Genomic DNA, 16,971 nt, shown 5'->3' on the forward strand with positions numbered 1-16,971 from the left:
ACCTGAAATCCATTCAAATATCCCTTTAACTCTATACTGAAAATTATTATCTGCTCACTATTGATTAGCTTCGAGAGAAAGTTTACGCAATTCTTGTGAAAAGACGTGAGTAATGGAGCTAAACCGTTTCATATTCGAGAAAATTACTTACTGAGAACACTAGAAGATGGTCATGAACTCTTATGAACTGATCAAATTTAGGCATGTACATCATTGGATTACGGATCAGTGGTCCACTCTGAGACTCGAACAAGGTAGCGTTCACTTCAAACATCATCATGTCATTCACTTAACTACAGAGTCCTGATAGCCAATTACTTGTGTAATGGAATGAGGTATAAATTCCTTTGTCACTGTTTACTTGAATCTTCCTGTTGACGTTTAGGACTGCAATTTATCAGCCTCCTATTGGCATATGTGCATCGTGTGCAAATTGCCTCGATATTGTCTTAGTTCACAAACATTATAAGCAGTGATGGATAGTGGTTAGCATTGGAATCCAGAATGCGCGTTTCATCCCATTTGAGACTCGTTATGTAGCTGACGTAAGATTGAAAAGTTTTATCATTTTAACTTGTCTATAACATTCTCTGCGAACGCTTTTTTAATGTACTATCCTATTAAGACAATGTATTTGTACACTGATTCGTAATATAAACTGAATTTCTTTTTTAAATCTTAGTCAATGTATAATGTTTAAACTTACATCTAATTAGAAAAGAGTTTTCTGGGTATTATAGTAATTTATTAGTTAAATTCATGAGTGAATTAAAGCTAGACCACCATAGAAAGCCTGGAAGCACTGGACGGACATTTCGTCGTAGTATGGAACTCCTCAGCAATGCACATCCACAATCCCACACGCAGGATTCGAACCTCCTCCTGATAATAATGATCATGTGCTCACTAGTGACTGGCTTCATGAGGTATTTCCTGGAGTTTTAATGAGAAGCTCTGACCATTGAATTTCAACCGGATCCCGACCGTAGCGGTTAACTTGACGCGGTGGTCGGGCCTGCCTACCGTGGTGGCCCAACTGAGCTATATTGGCTAGAAAATATGTTCCTGTAGGTTCTATCATGCCAGACAGGTCGATTGGAGAACTGTAAGACTAAAAGCAGTAACTCAAGTTCTGAGGGCGAAGTTATACTGCTGACTGTAGAGGGGTGTGACAGCAGTTAGGTGTTGCCCTCTAACAAACAGCAATTTTAGAGATGCTGCCTTAATACAAGAAAGGATGGGGCTAGAAAAGGTCAACCCTAAAATGCCACACCCCACCTTACCTCACGGATTTCCGTCTCCGGCGGTAAGGCCCTTTGAAGAACGGAGCTAACACGTCAAAAACCTTCCACAAAAAGGCCGTGCGCGACCGGCCTCAAGCAGTTGTCTCTTGGGCTCTGCGGTCATGCTCCCATGTCGTTAAGACCACCAATAGTCCGATTTTCTTTTCAAGTTCCTCAAGAAATACCCTTCCACGGTGTGGGCAGCCGGGAAGTGACACCAGCCCTCATACCCGTAACAGCACACGAGACCAAGTTAGTCAAATTCAAATCCTTCCTACGCCTCCTAATAACTTTCTTATCTCCTCAATTAACCCTTCTCACGTCCCTTTATCAGCTCGCACCGCTAGGGCAAACGATTCAAGTACACGGTACGTTATTCCTGGTCTCCTGAAACCACGCTTTAAATTACACGTAGGTGCTTTAAACGTCCGAACACTGCGACAAATAGCACAACGGGCTTCCTTAGCTTGAAATTTAGAATCTCGAGCTATCTATGTGAGCTGCGTCCCCGAGACGCGCATACAGGACCCGAGTGGCGTCATTCCTTTGACCTCACCGTCAAAGTAACGTACCAACTTGAATAACACTTCGTGTATCATGAAGCCCTGATTCTGCTTCCAGTGGCCTCACCAGTGTAGGTATAGCATTGAGTCCTAGCTCAGAACTAGCTCTCTTAGACCGGATCCAAGTAGACAGTCGTTTGTTCGCTGTCCGACTAAACGGAACAATCAGGATTCGGAAAGTTAAGGACACTCGTCGTTATGTCTTCATCGTCTCTGCTTAGTCTCCCACTGACTGCAGCTCAGATGATGTAAAAGATGAGTTTTACAGAAAGCTTTCCGACTTTCTCCGAAAGGCTGGGCGCTCTGATGTTGTAATAGTTGCCGGTGACTTTATTGCTCAAGTAGGTAAACTAAGCGAAAGGGAAAGACACCTGAGTGGATCTTATAGCAACGTGGCTCAAAGAACAGATAACGGTGACCGTCTGCTGCAGCTATGAACAGATAACCGCCTGTTTCTTGCAAATACTAACTTTAAGCATAAGGAAAAACATTTCATAACATGGCGACCCCTAATTCGTACCACCGTTGGACCCAAATAGATCACGTCGCTATCAGCAACCGATCGATAGAGGACTGTCGTTCATTCTGGAGCAGATGCTTAGATTCAGATCATGCCCTAGTGCGTGCTCATATTTGTCTGCGTCTCACTGGACGTACGAAAAACGCTGCAAAGAAATCCTTTAGAGCCCTACTTAATGACAGTCAAGCTAAGAGTTTATTTCAAGAACAACTAGGAAGACAGTTATGCAGCCATGTATGTGATGCCCACCCCGAGGCAGCATGGAATGATATCCGAAAAGCTGTGGAAACAGCAGTGATATCTGCTAGTAGGTTAAACCTCAAGGTTAGGGAGAAACACTGGATCTCAGCAGCATCCATCGCACTGATAGATGCTCGAAAACCCATTCCATCTGGTTCTCTACATGAAGAAGAGTGGAGTCAGCTTGAGCGCAAGCTGACAAGAAGCCTACGCAATGATGAACAGTGGTGGGTAGCAAAAGCAAGACAGATGGAAAAGGCAGCAGCAATAGGTAATAGCAGACAATTGTTCAGACTCGTTAAGGAAACCGGAATCAGGAACCCGATTGTTAGCGAAACAATCTCAGAAAAAGATGGACATATCATATATTGTCAATCCAGGAGATTGGATCGATGAATAGAACACTTTAGGGATCAGGTTAACTGGCCTTTAGCCACACTTCGGTTTCCCACAATCTCCGACTCTTAACGAAGTTGAAAATGATATAGGAAATCTGAAGTGAGGGAGAGCAGCAGACCCTGACAGGTTTACTCCTGAGATTTTTAAGGATGATGGTCCAGTATTAGTAGTGAGATTAACTGAGTTCTTAGTTAGAATTCGGGAACTGGACGTAATCACATCTGACTGGTCTTAAGAAAGGACAAAAGTCCTCTTGTGACAATCACAGAGGAGTCAGTTAGACTAATATAGTGTCTAAAATATTAGTTTTAATAATACTTCGACGCTTAACTAAAGCTCGCGAATAGCAGACTAGATGAAACCAGGCCGGTTTTCGACCTGAACGTGGTTGTATAGATCAGATATTCACATTACGTCAGGTTCTAGAACACAGACACATATTCAGACGCCCGACAATCGTAGTATTTCTTGACTTTAAGGAGGCATTCGACTCTGTTGATCGTGAGGTTCTATGGCAGTGTTTGTCACCGAAAGGAGTACCAAAGAAGTACATTACTTTGTAAAGCTCTCCACTCGAACACAACTGGTCGAGTGAAAGCTTATGTCGAACCGTCATCAGAATTGATTACCTCAAGTGGTGTTCATCAGGGCTGTCCACTCTCCCCATTCTTGTTCAACTTTGTGGTCGATGTACCTCTAGAGATAACACTCTACTCATCTAAATTTCCAAGGGTTGAACTTCTACCGGAAGATTCACTTTCTGATCTGGAATATGTTGATGACACAGTTTTCTTGGGTGAAGACGCTGTCAGAATACAAACCACTCTAAGTAGTAATCCAAGCATGTTCGGGATGCGATTCTCTCCGTCGAAATGTCAAATGTTGCTTCAGGATTGGGTTGCATTGACACCCGAAATTGATCACCGACATATGTATTTTGGTAATAATTCTTATTTGCGAAACATTTCATAAGTGTTGAATTAGGAAACGGGTTAGAAATATTAGTAGTTCTGACTTCTACTTAGGTATTAATAATTGAATGGCTATGTAACACTGTAGTGAAACAGTGGTTTAATGTAGTTGAATCATTTGTATTGCAATTATTGGATTACTTGCTTGAGCAGCGTTCATGACGTTGTTTGATTGGAGCAGACAGTCAGTAATTTCACCCGAACTTTACACAAAACATTCTGACTTAATCCAGACCGACAGTGCTGGGTTCGAATCCTACGTGCAGGGTCGTGGATGCTGACTGGTGAGAAGTCACACGCTAGGACAAAACAGCCGTCCAGTGCTTCCAGATTTTCAATGGCGGTTTGATATTGATCGATTCATGATCTCAATCGAAACATCTGATTATTTTAAACATATCTTGTTTCTTCTGCTTACTTGAAGGAGTCAGATGAACTGATTTACTTGTAACTTCAATAACACGTTTAGTGAATAACGTGGTTCCAATGAAGTTATATAGCTGTGTACACAACGCATTGGATATATGAAACGAAAAATATTTCTGGGTTGAAGTCTCAATATAAAAATCAATATTGTGATACCGGTACACGTAGCTAACTAGCTATCCCTGAATAGAACGAAATGCATGTATTGAGTTTTTCTGCTATCTACAACTTCTTTAATCAAACTATAATAATGTCGAAAAATTAGGATACAGAAAGTGAGAATAAAGGATTGTAGGTAATCGACGTAGTATAAAAAAAACGAATAAAAATGAATTTGAATTGCCTGAGTTTTAATCGAGGGGAAATAGTAATTCCAGTAATTCGTTTCATTTCATTTTATCTGAGTGTGGGCTGCGATACTGTACGGGTGCCCAGACCGAAGCAGCTGGTTTTCTTAGGGTCTACACCCGGAACCTTTGACCTAAAGGTCTAACCCACAAGGCAGTGTAGCATCGTAAGGAGATGCAATTCCATGGTAGGTGGTGACCGAAAATTGGTTCATACGCCATTTGTTCCCTCAGGATACTGGAGCCCATGTGCACCATTGGTTCGGGATCCGGTTAAACGCCGGATATTCGCTTTTTGTCCTATCGTTTTCTTAAACAACACCCCTGCCACGAGAAGGCAATGAGTAGGACTTCCCTGGCAGAGACTGTATACGCGTGGCCGTGTGAGAGTATTTCGAGAGGGAAAATGGACTCTCCCCACTCTCGGCTGTACCAGGGCATTTGGGGGCGATGTATGGTCAGTTTTTACACATCAATCATGTGTATCTGTAGAGATTTACCGATGAGTTATTTATACTTCATTGAATTATACGTTTTACAAAAATATCTTTATGCATCCAATCTATTTTGTTTTTGTCAAGTACATATTTTTGTACTTCACTTCATAGCTAGTTGATACTACAATCCGATTTTACTTGGTCAATGAAGAGAGCATGTTCCAAACTTGCGGTTTACAGTCTGAATGTTCATAGTGCATGTTTGTTTGTTTGTCATTTGTCCACTGAATATTTGAACAGGAAATATTTCTATTTCTTTGAAATGTATATTTATAAAAGCTCTTTTTCTTTATTTTTAGTTGACTTAGGCTCTATACTTGGAATATGAATATTCCTTTTGGCCACTCTTCTTGTTGTCTATCGTCTAAGGCATAAGTAAGTTGTAGTTTTTTTATTGTATATATATATTTGTGTATTGATGTAGAATGTAACTCTGTATCATGGTTGATTTGTCAGTGTATATATACACATCAGTGGATGTCTAGTATAATTCTTTAACATGAATTATTTACTGACTCCATTTATTATTGATATATTTAATACTTGAATAATGTATACTGATTCTCTAGCCTCTTTCTAGTTCTTCTACATAGAAATGTCATACACTTATCGCTTAAACAGAATCGAAAAAGTGAGAGGTGTCGAATGAACAGTTGAATTCGGTGGTTTATATATGACGATAATATGTTAGGACCTTCTAGGTGGGTAATCATCCAACCAAGATATGATGTATAATGCATTGCTTTTGCAGAATTCGCTGAGAAGATTCCATTAAATACCGAGTGCAAGAAATATACTTTTTATCCAGGCAAACGTTACTTCTAATGTAGCATAGGCCGTCGACCAGCATTCTTCAACCCACTCTGCCCTTGAACCTCTTTTCTAATTCCATCCAGTTCTTGTTCATTTTCTCTCCTGATCTTGGTGTTGGTTGACAGCTGCTTTGAGTTCCAGATGTTCCTCACTTGTAAATATGCTGATCTTGCTTTGCCGATCCACGCCTTCACATCTGCTTCAGATCCAGCGGGTTCATCAACGATGCTGCCCAAATATGTCAAGGTTTTTACATCTTCCAAATCTTCTCCGTCAATTGTGACTGGATTGGTGCATTCTGTGTTGTATCGAAGAGTCTTGCTTTTCCCTTTGTGCATATTGAGGCCTATTGCTGCTGAGGCTGCTGCCACACTGGTCGTATTCTCCTGCATTTGTTGTTGCGATTGCGATAGGAGGGCCAGATCATCTGCGAAGTCTAGATCGTCCAGCTGCATCCTAGATGTCCACTGTATCCCGTTTTTCCCTTGAGATGTTGACGTCTTCATGATCCAGTCGATCACCAGGAGAAAGAAAGGGTGAGAGTAAGCGACCTTGCCGAACACCGGTCTTCACTTCGAACGACTTTGTCAACTGTCCTCCATGCACGATTTTGCAGTTTAATCCATCATAGGAATTCCGTATGATATTGACTATTTTCTGAGGCACGCCGTAGTGTCAAAGAATCTTCCATAATGTTGTTCTGTCCACGCTATCTAATGCTTTTCCGTAGTCAATGAAGTTGATGTAGAGCGATGAGTTCCATTCAATTAATTGTTCCACTATGATCCATAGAATTGCGATTTGGTTTGTACATGATCTATCCTTACGGAATCCTGCCTGTTGGTCACGAAGTTGGGCGTCTACGGAGTCCTTTATTCTGTTTAGCAATACCCCGTTGAAGACTTTTCCCGGTATTGAGAGAAGATTGATGCATCTGTAGTTATCACAGTTGCTGAGATCGCCTTTCTTCGGTATTTTGATCAGAAGTCCTTCTTTCCAGTCTTTTGGTAGCTGTTCCTCATCCTAAATCTTATTGAAGAGAATGTGGAGCATGCTTGCAGTTACCGCTACGTCTGCTTTCAGTGCCTGTGCTGGAATGTTGTCCGGTCCTGCTGCTTTGCCACTCTTGATTTGTTTGATGGCCATGCTGATTTCTTCAATTGTTGGTGGGCCAACATTGATTGGTAGGTCCGTTGGTGCTGCTTCGATGTTGGGTGTGCTCAGTGGAGCTGGTCGATTCAAGAGTTCTTTGAAGTGTTCTACCCACCTGTTTCGTTGTTCATCAATGTTGGTGATTACCTTGCCTTCCTTGCTTTTCACTGGTCGTTCTGGTTTGCGGCGATTTCCAGAGAGTTTCTTTGTCGTGTCATACAGTTGTTTCATGTTTCCTTCTTTTCATACAGCATTTTCCGCCGTCGTTGCTAAATCTTCCACATATTTACTTTTGTCGGTTCTGATGCACCTCTTCACTTGTTTGTTTACTTCTGTATATTCAGCTTGTGCCTTGGTTTTTTCTGCTCTTGTTCGACTGGTATTGATTGCTGCCTTCTTGTTCCTCCTTTCTTGAATCTTATCCAGTGTATCAACAGTGATCCATTCTTTGTAATGCTGCTTCTTGTGGCCCAGGACCTCATGACATGTTGAAGTGATTGCCTCTTTGATCCCCTTCCAGTTGCTCTCCATAGTAGGTCCTTCTCCTTTGAGGAGATCATGATAGGCCTGGAACTAATTGCTTAGGACTATTTTGAATTTGTTGAGTTTGTCGGTATCCTGAAGAATGGCCGTATTGAACTTTTATGATATCGTCCGCCCCGTTTTCCAGTACTTCTTGCGTTTCAATTTCATCTTCGCGATCAGCAAGTGATGATGTGATGCTATTTCAGCTCCTCTCTTGGTTCGCACGTCCTCCATCGTCCTCCTGAACGCTTTGTTGATGCAGAGATGGTCGATTTGGTTTAGTGTTGTGTGATCCGGTGAAGTTCATGTGATTTTGTGGATGCGCTTGTGTGAGAATATAATTCCACTTATGACCAGTTTATTGAAGGCACATAGGTTTGCAAATCTCTCACCATTTTCATTCATATTTCTATTAGTTCATATCGTCCCATGATGTCTTCATACCCGGTGTTGTTCAGTTTAAACTAGGCATTTGAGATACTCTTCCGAATGGTCAAGTCTTTTGTAGGCATTTCTCAACGACTGACCGTAATTGTTGGTAGCGTCATAGCATTGAATGACGTTCATTGTAGTGCTCTGTTTCTTTGTTTTGATGGAGGTTTTGATGATCCTTGGTTCATGAGATTCCCATCCAATAAATGCATTTTGTGCTTGTTTGGACAGCATCATTGCAACATCTTGCGCGTGTGGGTCATTTTCTTCATCATGGCCAGAGTATAACAGAAGCTCCCCTGAAGCTAGTCATTGTTGTCCAACTTGCGTTCAATGTGTTTCAGTGATCCCAAGCACTTATAGGTTGTATCTCCTCATTTCTGCAGCAATTTGGGGGACTCTCACTGTCTTCCACATTGTACGAGTATCCCATGTACCTAAATAAATGGTTGCTCTGGTTGTCAAAAGGGGCAGCGGCCTCATGAATTCCAGAGGAACTCACCTTTCATCATGAGGCGCCATAGTTCCTCTAAAAGAGAACGTTCTGACTCCCAGAGCAGAGTATAAAAGTTTTAAATAATGTTTTTGGTTAACGCTTTCTTAGTGGGTTAGTTTTCTACGAGATAGAGTCGCTAACCCCATGCCAAATTTACCAACACACGTAGAGTCTTTCATCTCACCTTCAGTTTCTAGTTACCCAACATTTAATGTATTTCAAATGAGTGAAGTACCAAATATTGATAACCAAAGAACTACACACTGTGCAGTGGTCGCTATATCTATCAATGAGTTACATTCGAAGATCCTTTAGTAGAATCATTGAACAGATTATCTTCAGATGATAGACGTTTTCATATAATCATTTAGCACACTACAAAACGTTGGCTTCTTTCTATCGTGTAAAACCTTATTTGTAAACCAGCGTTTTACACATTTCCATTTATGGCTGTCAATCAAACTGAATTTTGTACACATTCCACAATATGAACTGATTCAGTTGAATTAGGAAAATAATTATGTACACATTAGTGGAGTTATATACTCCTGACCGAAAAAGACCGATCTCTCCATTGGAAATTGTAATAACTGTAACTGATCCTAATGGAGTTCGACTCAAGAACACAGGCAAACGTAGTTGACAGATGACAGTCCCGCTCACCATCCAAAGATAACCAATTCAGCAGTTTATTTCACCTTGATTTTATCAACACAATTCACTCGACAATTTGTAAATGTCACTCATTACTTTCGCCTCTATCTGATCTATATTCAATATGAGGACAATTATCTCACAACAATCGACATTATGCAAAAATATACTGCAAAACAGAACTACGAAAACGGTTGCACGCAATCGCAAATGAAATTTTCCAACTTTAGAATGTATCTCGTTTGATCAACTTTCTCTCGTTGGTCTACTGATGCAATGGCTTTTGAATGCTGTGCATTCAGCAATAAGATTTGAAAAATTGGGAATTCTGTCCGATTCCCTTGATCAACTATAACATTACACCGAATTCTATCATTTCTGTTACATTGTGTGCAAATATTTAAAGTAAAATATATTATCACTTCTTCAATCTCAGTGTTAATTATCTGACTATTTAATTAACAAAAACATATTTCTGTTGACCTCAGTTATTGACAGAAATATCAATGATTATAACTGTGTTGTCGTCAGTCACCTCACGCCATCTCATTAATCAAATAAGTTGGTATTATTCTATATCATCTATTATGTATGGTGGGCGTAATATGAATCTTATTTAGAGCAAAAAGACAACGATAATAACTTGATAATTAGCCACACGTTCAGAAAAAAGATGAGTGAAATTATCATTTTTCAAAAGATTACTACTTTCTATAAACAAAATGAAGTGAAAACAAATCTCTCGACTGTCAATTCATAGAAGGCTGTGCTCCATCTATGAATAAACACTGTAGCCATTGACCGTCTAATTTCAGATGAGTTTAGTGGTTGTTTCCTCACAAAATCATCTAGCTCTCACTTCCTCAGTTTATCAATCTATGGATCGCGCATTGATGATCCTGGTTCTTTGAGACTCGACTAGTTATTACTTCCTGTGTACATCGGTCTATGAGACTGTGGTGAATCATCCTGGTGATAAAATCCACATCACGTTCTGTGTTCCATTTTATATCAATCACTGTGGCGGATAAACTCATCCTCATCTGATATTCTGAACAAACACATTTTACTATTGACCAAATGTATGTTTTCACTGAATATTGACTATGGTTGCATATCATGGTTCAATGTGAGCGATCAAATTTTACATGAGGTTGAATACATTTTGACGTGTCATTTTGTGCTGAAGTTTGGTCTCACTTTCCAACAGATTTGAAATGCGCTCTTTTGCAAAGAAGCATTCGCAGTTGAATATTTAAATAGCAAGTCAGGTTTGCACTGTCTCGCCAATTTCAGATTCATCGTTTTGGATGATTTTATTAAGGAGATAATTTAATTGAGCTAGACAATGTTCGGTGTTTGTAGACTGTCGGCAGAAAATCGTGTAGTCCGGTTTCATAGTAGTTGGTACAAGTCGGTATGTTATACTCTCAATCTTGAAGAAACCAATACTCCTCGTGTAATTCAAACTCATATCAGTCAACTTCGCAGTATGAAAATTTGCTGCTACGTTACTGTAAACACAACTGACATCTTGTAGGACAGAGATGTTTATATTTATTGATCTAAGCGCAATTGTTGGTGTCCTGACAGTGAGAAAATTGTACTACAAGTCATTAACCGGTGTATATTTTGATTTTTATCGATGAAATACGCTGACTAATGAATCCGTTTACGTGATATGAAACCATTACCAAGTGAACAACTGAGATTTCAACATGAGTCGATCTTAAACTAAAGATTTGGCATCTAGTGGTTTATATTCCTGAATTCAGTCAATTAGCGGTATTACTCAGTTGTCGTTCATTAAAACTGGTGATCATTGGGAGGATAATGATTATGCATTGTATACTAGTCGCATACTTAGATGAAATAACAGTCTATGGCTTCCAGGTTTTCAGTGTCTGTTGAAGTGAAGTTACCTTAAGTTGAGTCTACCGAAATGTCTAAGTCACCAGAATGAGATACGCGCAAAATCGAAGTTCACATATCAACTACTTCTTCTAGAACACCAGTTCTTGGTTGAATAATATGCAAACATTAGTTGCAAACCTCAATTTATGAGATGTCTATGTTGTTTATCGCGTCCTTTTGTATGAAACGAAAAAGGCTTCCCGTAAAAGTAATTGTGATAGAGGTCTATCATCAAGTATTATTTCTATTGCAGTCAAACAAGTGGTGAGCATCCCACAGGAAGTAGTCTGCTCACCAGATAGTGAATTCAAAATTCTGTGTACACTTCTTATTATTATTTTCCACATTTCTCCAGGATGACTTGCGTGAGGGGCATTGTAGTGCATTCTATGTTCCGTCTGGTCATTTCTTTGGCCACTATTTTATTTTTTAAGTTCGGCAATAGAAGTTGTGACTCCTTCTCTTACCCAACAATGTTAATTCGTCTATCACTGTATATCTTCTTCTGCAAAGCTCTGCGAGTTAAGAATCGCAACAATGCCGCTTAAATAGGCTTCGGATCTGTTACACTAATGCTCAAAGCTTACTCAGTAAGCGACCGGAACTAGGTGTACAGATTGATTCTTCAAAGCCAGACATAACTGCAGTCACAGGACAAAAAGAAGAGGAAATATTCGTACACTATGAGGGGACAGTATTGCTGCATCATTAGTGCAGGACGACTTTGGTGAGGCTCAAGTGTTCTCGAACTACTTTACCATAGAAGCACCGTTCACGTCAGCGCATACAAATCCCCCACACATACACTATATAGCGTGATCATTAAAGAACTCGATGTCTCTGGTCTGCTCAATAAGCTTGACATAGGTAATCTACGGAGCCCGATGAATTTAATCCTAGTCTACTGAAGGAATTATCTAACTTCGTTGCAAACCATTCAAGTATATGTTTTAATCTATCCGTAATGCAGGATCGTTTACCGAAGGACTGGAAGAACACCATAGTTAGTCCTGTCTTCAAAACAGGTACGAAACGCAAACCTGAGAATTACCTCCCTGTTAGCCTAACTGGTGTGGTTGTTAAAATTTGAGAAACTATTATTCGGAAGGAGCTTTTTAGTACCTCGATGAAAACCGGATCCTTTCGGAGAAGTAGCACGGCTTCAGAATAAGTTATTCTTGTCTCACTAACTTACTAGTCGCTCGTGAAAGCTGGTGCGCTCTTAAGGACCAAAAGCTACCTGTAGACGTAGCCTACATTGATTCCAGCCAAGCTTTTGACAAAGTTCCGCACAAGCTGTCGTTATATAAGCTAAGAAATGTCGGAATTGGAGGCAATCTATTGATGTCGATAAAAGACTTCCTAGTTGTCGCCAACAAGGAGTACGGGTGAACTCGAAGATATTTAGCTGGGGAACTGTGCTTAGTGGAGTGCCCCAGGGAACAGTTTTGGGACCAGTGCTATTCCTCTTGTATGTAAATGACCTTCCTTGTCTCCCATCATCATCGATCTTGCTATATGTTGACGATGTCAAGATATGCAGAACGATATGTTGTAAGTGTGATAGTTTGGAACTCCTAAATGATCTGAAGAAATTACCTGAATGATCTTAAACCTGGCAGTTGCGGATAAATACTTCCATGTGTGTTGTGATGCATATCGGTCATCAAGGTACAAATACATACACGACGAATATCACTGAGCTACTTGTCGTCCAGACTTAGTAGTCATCCCTAGCCAAGATTTAAAGACTACTGCACACTGCCGTGGAATTAATTACCTCAGCACGTGGTTGAGGCTCAGTCTGTCGACTCTTCCACGATAAAGTTGAATCAACTTGGAGACCACCATTGCCGGGACTAACACAGGCCGTCGGAAAGACGTCTGTTAATAGTGCGCAAGGAACTTGTAGATGGATTGCTCCAATGTTAAAGCTTTTTAATATGCGAACGTAATGCTTTCGAAATTTGCGCCTCAGTTTAACCATAATCGTGTCAAAATAATCTATCCCCGTTGTTGCGAATAAAAAACCGAGCGTCGTCCGCGTGGATGATAGGTCTCCGATCAGTTGTGTCAAAATATCCTCCTGCACGAACCAGGTTGTCAATTACGATCGATCGTAACTCACTGATCACGTAATTCCTAGCAGTCATATTGTATGAAGTCTTGTGTCATTTTATTCAACTTCCTCGAATTTTCGCTTTTTTGCGTTTTCTAATAAATCCTCGGCATTGTCCAGTTCATTAAGCGAAAAAGGTTCACTCCCTATCGCTTTCTTGCAGAGGTACTGCTTGAATAGAGTGAGTCAAGCTGTACATTGTTTAAGTATGGTAACAGGCACACTGTTTCATTTTGGTGTTGCATACTACTTATATCTGTCAAAATAAGCTGCGTACATCACGCGTTTATCCGTTTTTTAATGGCTGAATTAATCAAGTGTGATTTAAATGGATTGATATAAACCTCATAACACCATACAATTCATCACATTTTATGCTGTTTGTACTTTTGTTCCTTTACATTATTGTAGATGAAATTTCATCAGCTTTCGCTTCGTCATCATCCTCATCTATTTTTATCATTGTCATCGTTTAGATCTGTATTGTCAAATAATAATAATTTAATATTAGCTACTGGATCAGCATGTTCATCAAATCCTGGAATTGTATGTAGTCATGATTATTTACTAGTGGATGATCGTATATCTAATGTTTATGACGGTATAATTAACAATATACCAATAATTCGTTTTTGTTTAATCAATAATTCCACATTGAAAACAATCGCCACAAAGACAAAAACAAAATTACCAGAAGTAGAAATGATCAATTCATCATTATCTGCTTCTTCGATCTCCTCTGGATCCTTTTCATTGAATTCAATCGATTATAATAAATTATATGCACCAGATGAATCATATTTAGTTGGGCAAATTTATGATCCAATCAGTAATGTATACGGTTGACAGTTTACATCAAATTGAAATTTATTAGATCCATATATTATTCATGGAAAAGGCATAGTGTTAGAATATATTGGTAAGCATTAGTTTGTTTTTTGTTTATTACAGTGATTGTTTAAATGTTTATGTTATACACATGATGGACTGATTGTAGACAGATAATAATTGAAAATGAGGAAACAATAAATGGCTATTTCATTCATTGTAGCATTGAACTGTTCAGTATTTTACACTGATGAACCATTCAAAGAATTTCAGACTTGATGGCGAGACATCAATCCTTATACTAACCAGTTGGGACCTAATGGTTGATGCTTGTGAAGACAGTCAGTCAGTCAGTCAGTCAACTTACAGCATTACGAAATCATTATCTAGTGATATTGATGTGTAGTTGCCTCAGACCCGATATAACTGAACTACATTGATCATAACCTGTTACTAGAACTCTAGGCATTACTTCTCGAAATTACTCATTACTGAGGCTTACTGCGAGCTGACTCAAGTTAAAAACGTAAACCTGATGTGTAGCTGATAAAATTACTGATTGATTGTTTACCTAGTCAAACTAGTAGATGGTCTGACAAGTATGAGATGTGTCACATGTTTTCTATCACATTATTATTTCTTATTGTTTGTTATTGTCGTTGAAACATTCGCACGTTCTAGTGTGATCAGTCACATGTTCGTGAGCAAAATTGTTTTGAAGTGCTGTAGAATGGACACTGGCACGGTATCGTGTATAGATGCTCGTCTCATTCGTGTAAAGAAGAAATTCCAGCGTCATTTCAAAACGATCGTTCTTGACTCAGTGATCGAAAGCTTATAGAGAGGCTGTTAGGTGTTTTGTTTTTGAATTTGATCTATGTTAGGCTTGTGGATTTACACTATTCAGAAGTCTTATATTAAGACGAAACAGTTGTTTAGTGCCTATTGGTTTTCAAGGATTGTTTTGTTACAGGAACTTCATGATATCAACTACAATATATAACTGTTTATGTCATTGTGTTTTATGAATATGTCATAAATGTTTTACGAAGTATCGTATATCAGAGTAAAGTTTAATAAAGATCGAGTTTAAAACAACTCTGTTCGTCTTGATATCTTGCATTAATTTCCACAATGAGAATTTCTGAAATTTTTGCGTTGACATTAGTTTAATGATTATCAAAAATCAAGATACATTGAAACAAATGTATCCATGATCTTCAAGTCTCATCAGTGAAAATGACACCATCTAACCATTGAATAATTTCGAATTTCGTCACCGATTGATGATGAATTGAAATGACGAAATCTTTAGGGATAATTAATTAAACATCTATATGTAGTGCTCGTTGATTTACTGTTAGACAACAACAAGAAAATAACCGTAAATGTTGAATGCATTACAATGACTGAATATTGAAACTATTCTAGATCAACTCAAATATAACACAGTCCCTTTATGAATATGAAATGAAAACCAACTTGAAGTTGTTTGAAGAATAAAAACACATCACATTGAAACTTCAAAAATACTCAACGAAATCGTTGATTTATTGTTGATTGGTTAATTCACTGGTTTATTTATTTATTTATTTATTCATCCAGTTAGTTATTTGTTACGACAGTGATTATTGCATGCTACTTCACCTCGCTTCACTTCACTCACCTTAACTTACCTTTCTAACTGAATACATCAATTGAGAGAAATGAAATTGATTGTCTATAGTCTCTTTCTATTATCATAAAATGATGTATGAATGAATCGAAATTTCAATATATTATAGAATTTATTTGTATTCTCAGAATTAGTAGTAGTATGTATGTAATGAATCTTTATCAACTAAGGTGATTGGGATGTTTGTTACATATACCCGATCACCACCTATGTTGACGGAGAATATTGTCTAGTTCAAGAGCAGATTAGAGTAAGCTAAGGGTGGCTAAACCAAGATGTGGCACTAGTCCATTAAGTCAGTAACAAGTGGACTGAGTCATTTAAGTAGATTGAGTTTACCGCGTTGGAATCGGCGTGATTATCCTAAACGATGATTCGCAACTTTTGATGACAAATCAGGACCACTCACAATGGTCCATATACATTCACTCCTTTTCTTGCTTTTGGACCTAACCTGTGTCACAAAATCTCTTTATACCTTATTTCTTTGCATGTACCTAATCTTTCCTACTACCACAAATGTTATTACTACTGTTAGTAATCTGGAATTTGCCTTGATAATTTTATCTTTCTTTGCTAATAAGTCATGACAACTTGAGCTGACATACCTATGTATCAGATTCTACGTTGCACATGACTAGAACTATGTAAGAGGAAGCTATTAGGCAGAATTTGATAGTAGAGATAGAGGAAAAATATTAAAAAGAGATGAAGTTCTTTTAATACAGACAAGGTGTTTTTGAATGCTGCTAGAGTTATGTGAACAGTTGATATTTCCCAGTTACCTACATTGAGGAAAGATAGTTTTTTTGAGGTATCTGAAAAGAATATTGGATAGGTAGTGATTTTGCCGACCTGGAAGGATGACCGCTGACCCCAAGAGACAAATGTTTAAAGCAGATCAAACTGCTATTTTTCTGAGCAATTGTTAGTGTGTTAGCTCGGCACTTCATATTTTTATTTACCCATAATTATTTTCTTTGAGTTTGGTGGTATTTATAAGCGGAATTCAGGATACTCGTTTTATAACAATGGGAAGATACAAACCCTTTTAAATAAAATTTTTAACCATTGTACATGTAAGTGGCTATCTGACCTTTGTAGCTCATCAGAGTTA

At 38.8% G+C, this 16,971-nt stretch overlaps 1 protein-coding gene across 1 annotated transcript in view; it reads left to right on the plus strand.

Moving 5' to 3' along the window:
* The window catches only part of MS3_00008908 (uncharacterized protein), a 262,942-nt gene that overhangs the window by 216,210 nt on the left and 29,761 nt on the right, over positions 1 to 16,971 (plus strand). Inside the window, exons 2-3 of the mRNA XM_051217254.1 lie at positions 5,546 to 5,621; positions 13,763 to 14,270. Coding sequence (XP_051064618.1) covers positions 13,763 to 14,197 — 435 coding nt within the window. The 5' untranslated portion in view covers positions 5,546 to 5,621 and the 3' untranslated portion in view covers positions 14,198 to 14,270. The remainder of the gene's footprint in view (positions 1 to 5,545; positions 5,622 to 13,762; positions 14,271 to 16,971) is intronic.

Source organism: Schistosoma haematobium, chromosome 5, assembly GCF_000699445.3.
Source record: "Schistosoma haematobium chromosome 5, whole genome shotgun sequence".
NCBI classification, from domain to species: domain Eukaryota; kingdom Metazoa; phylum Platyhelminthes; class Trematoda; order Strigeidida; family Schistosomatidae; genus Schistosoma; species Schistosoma haematobium.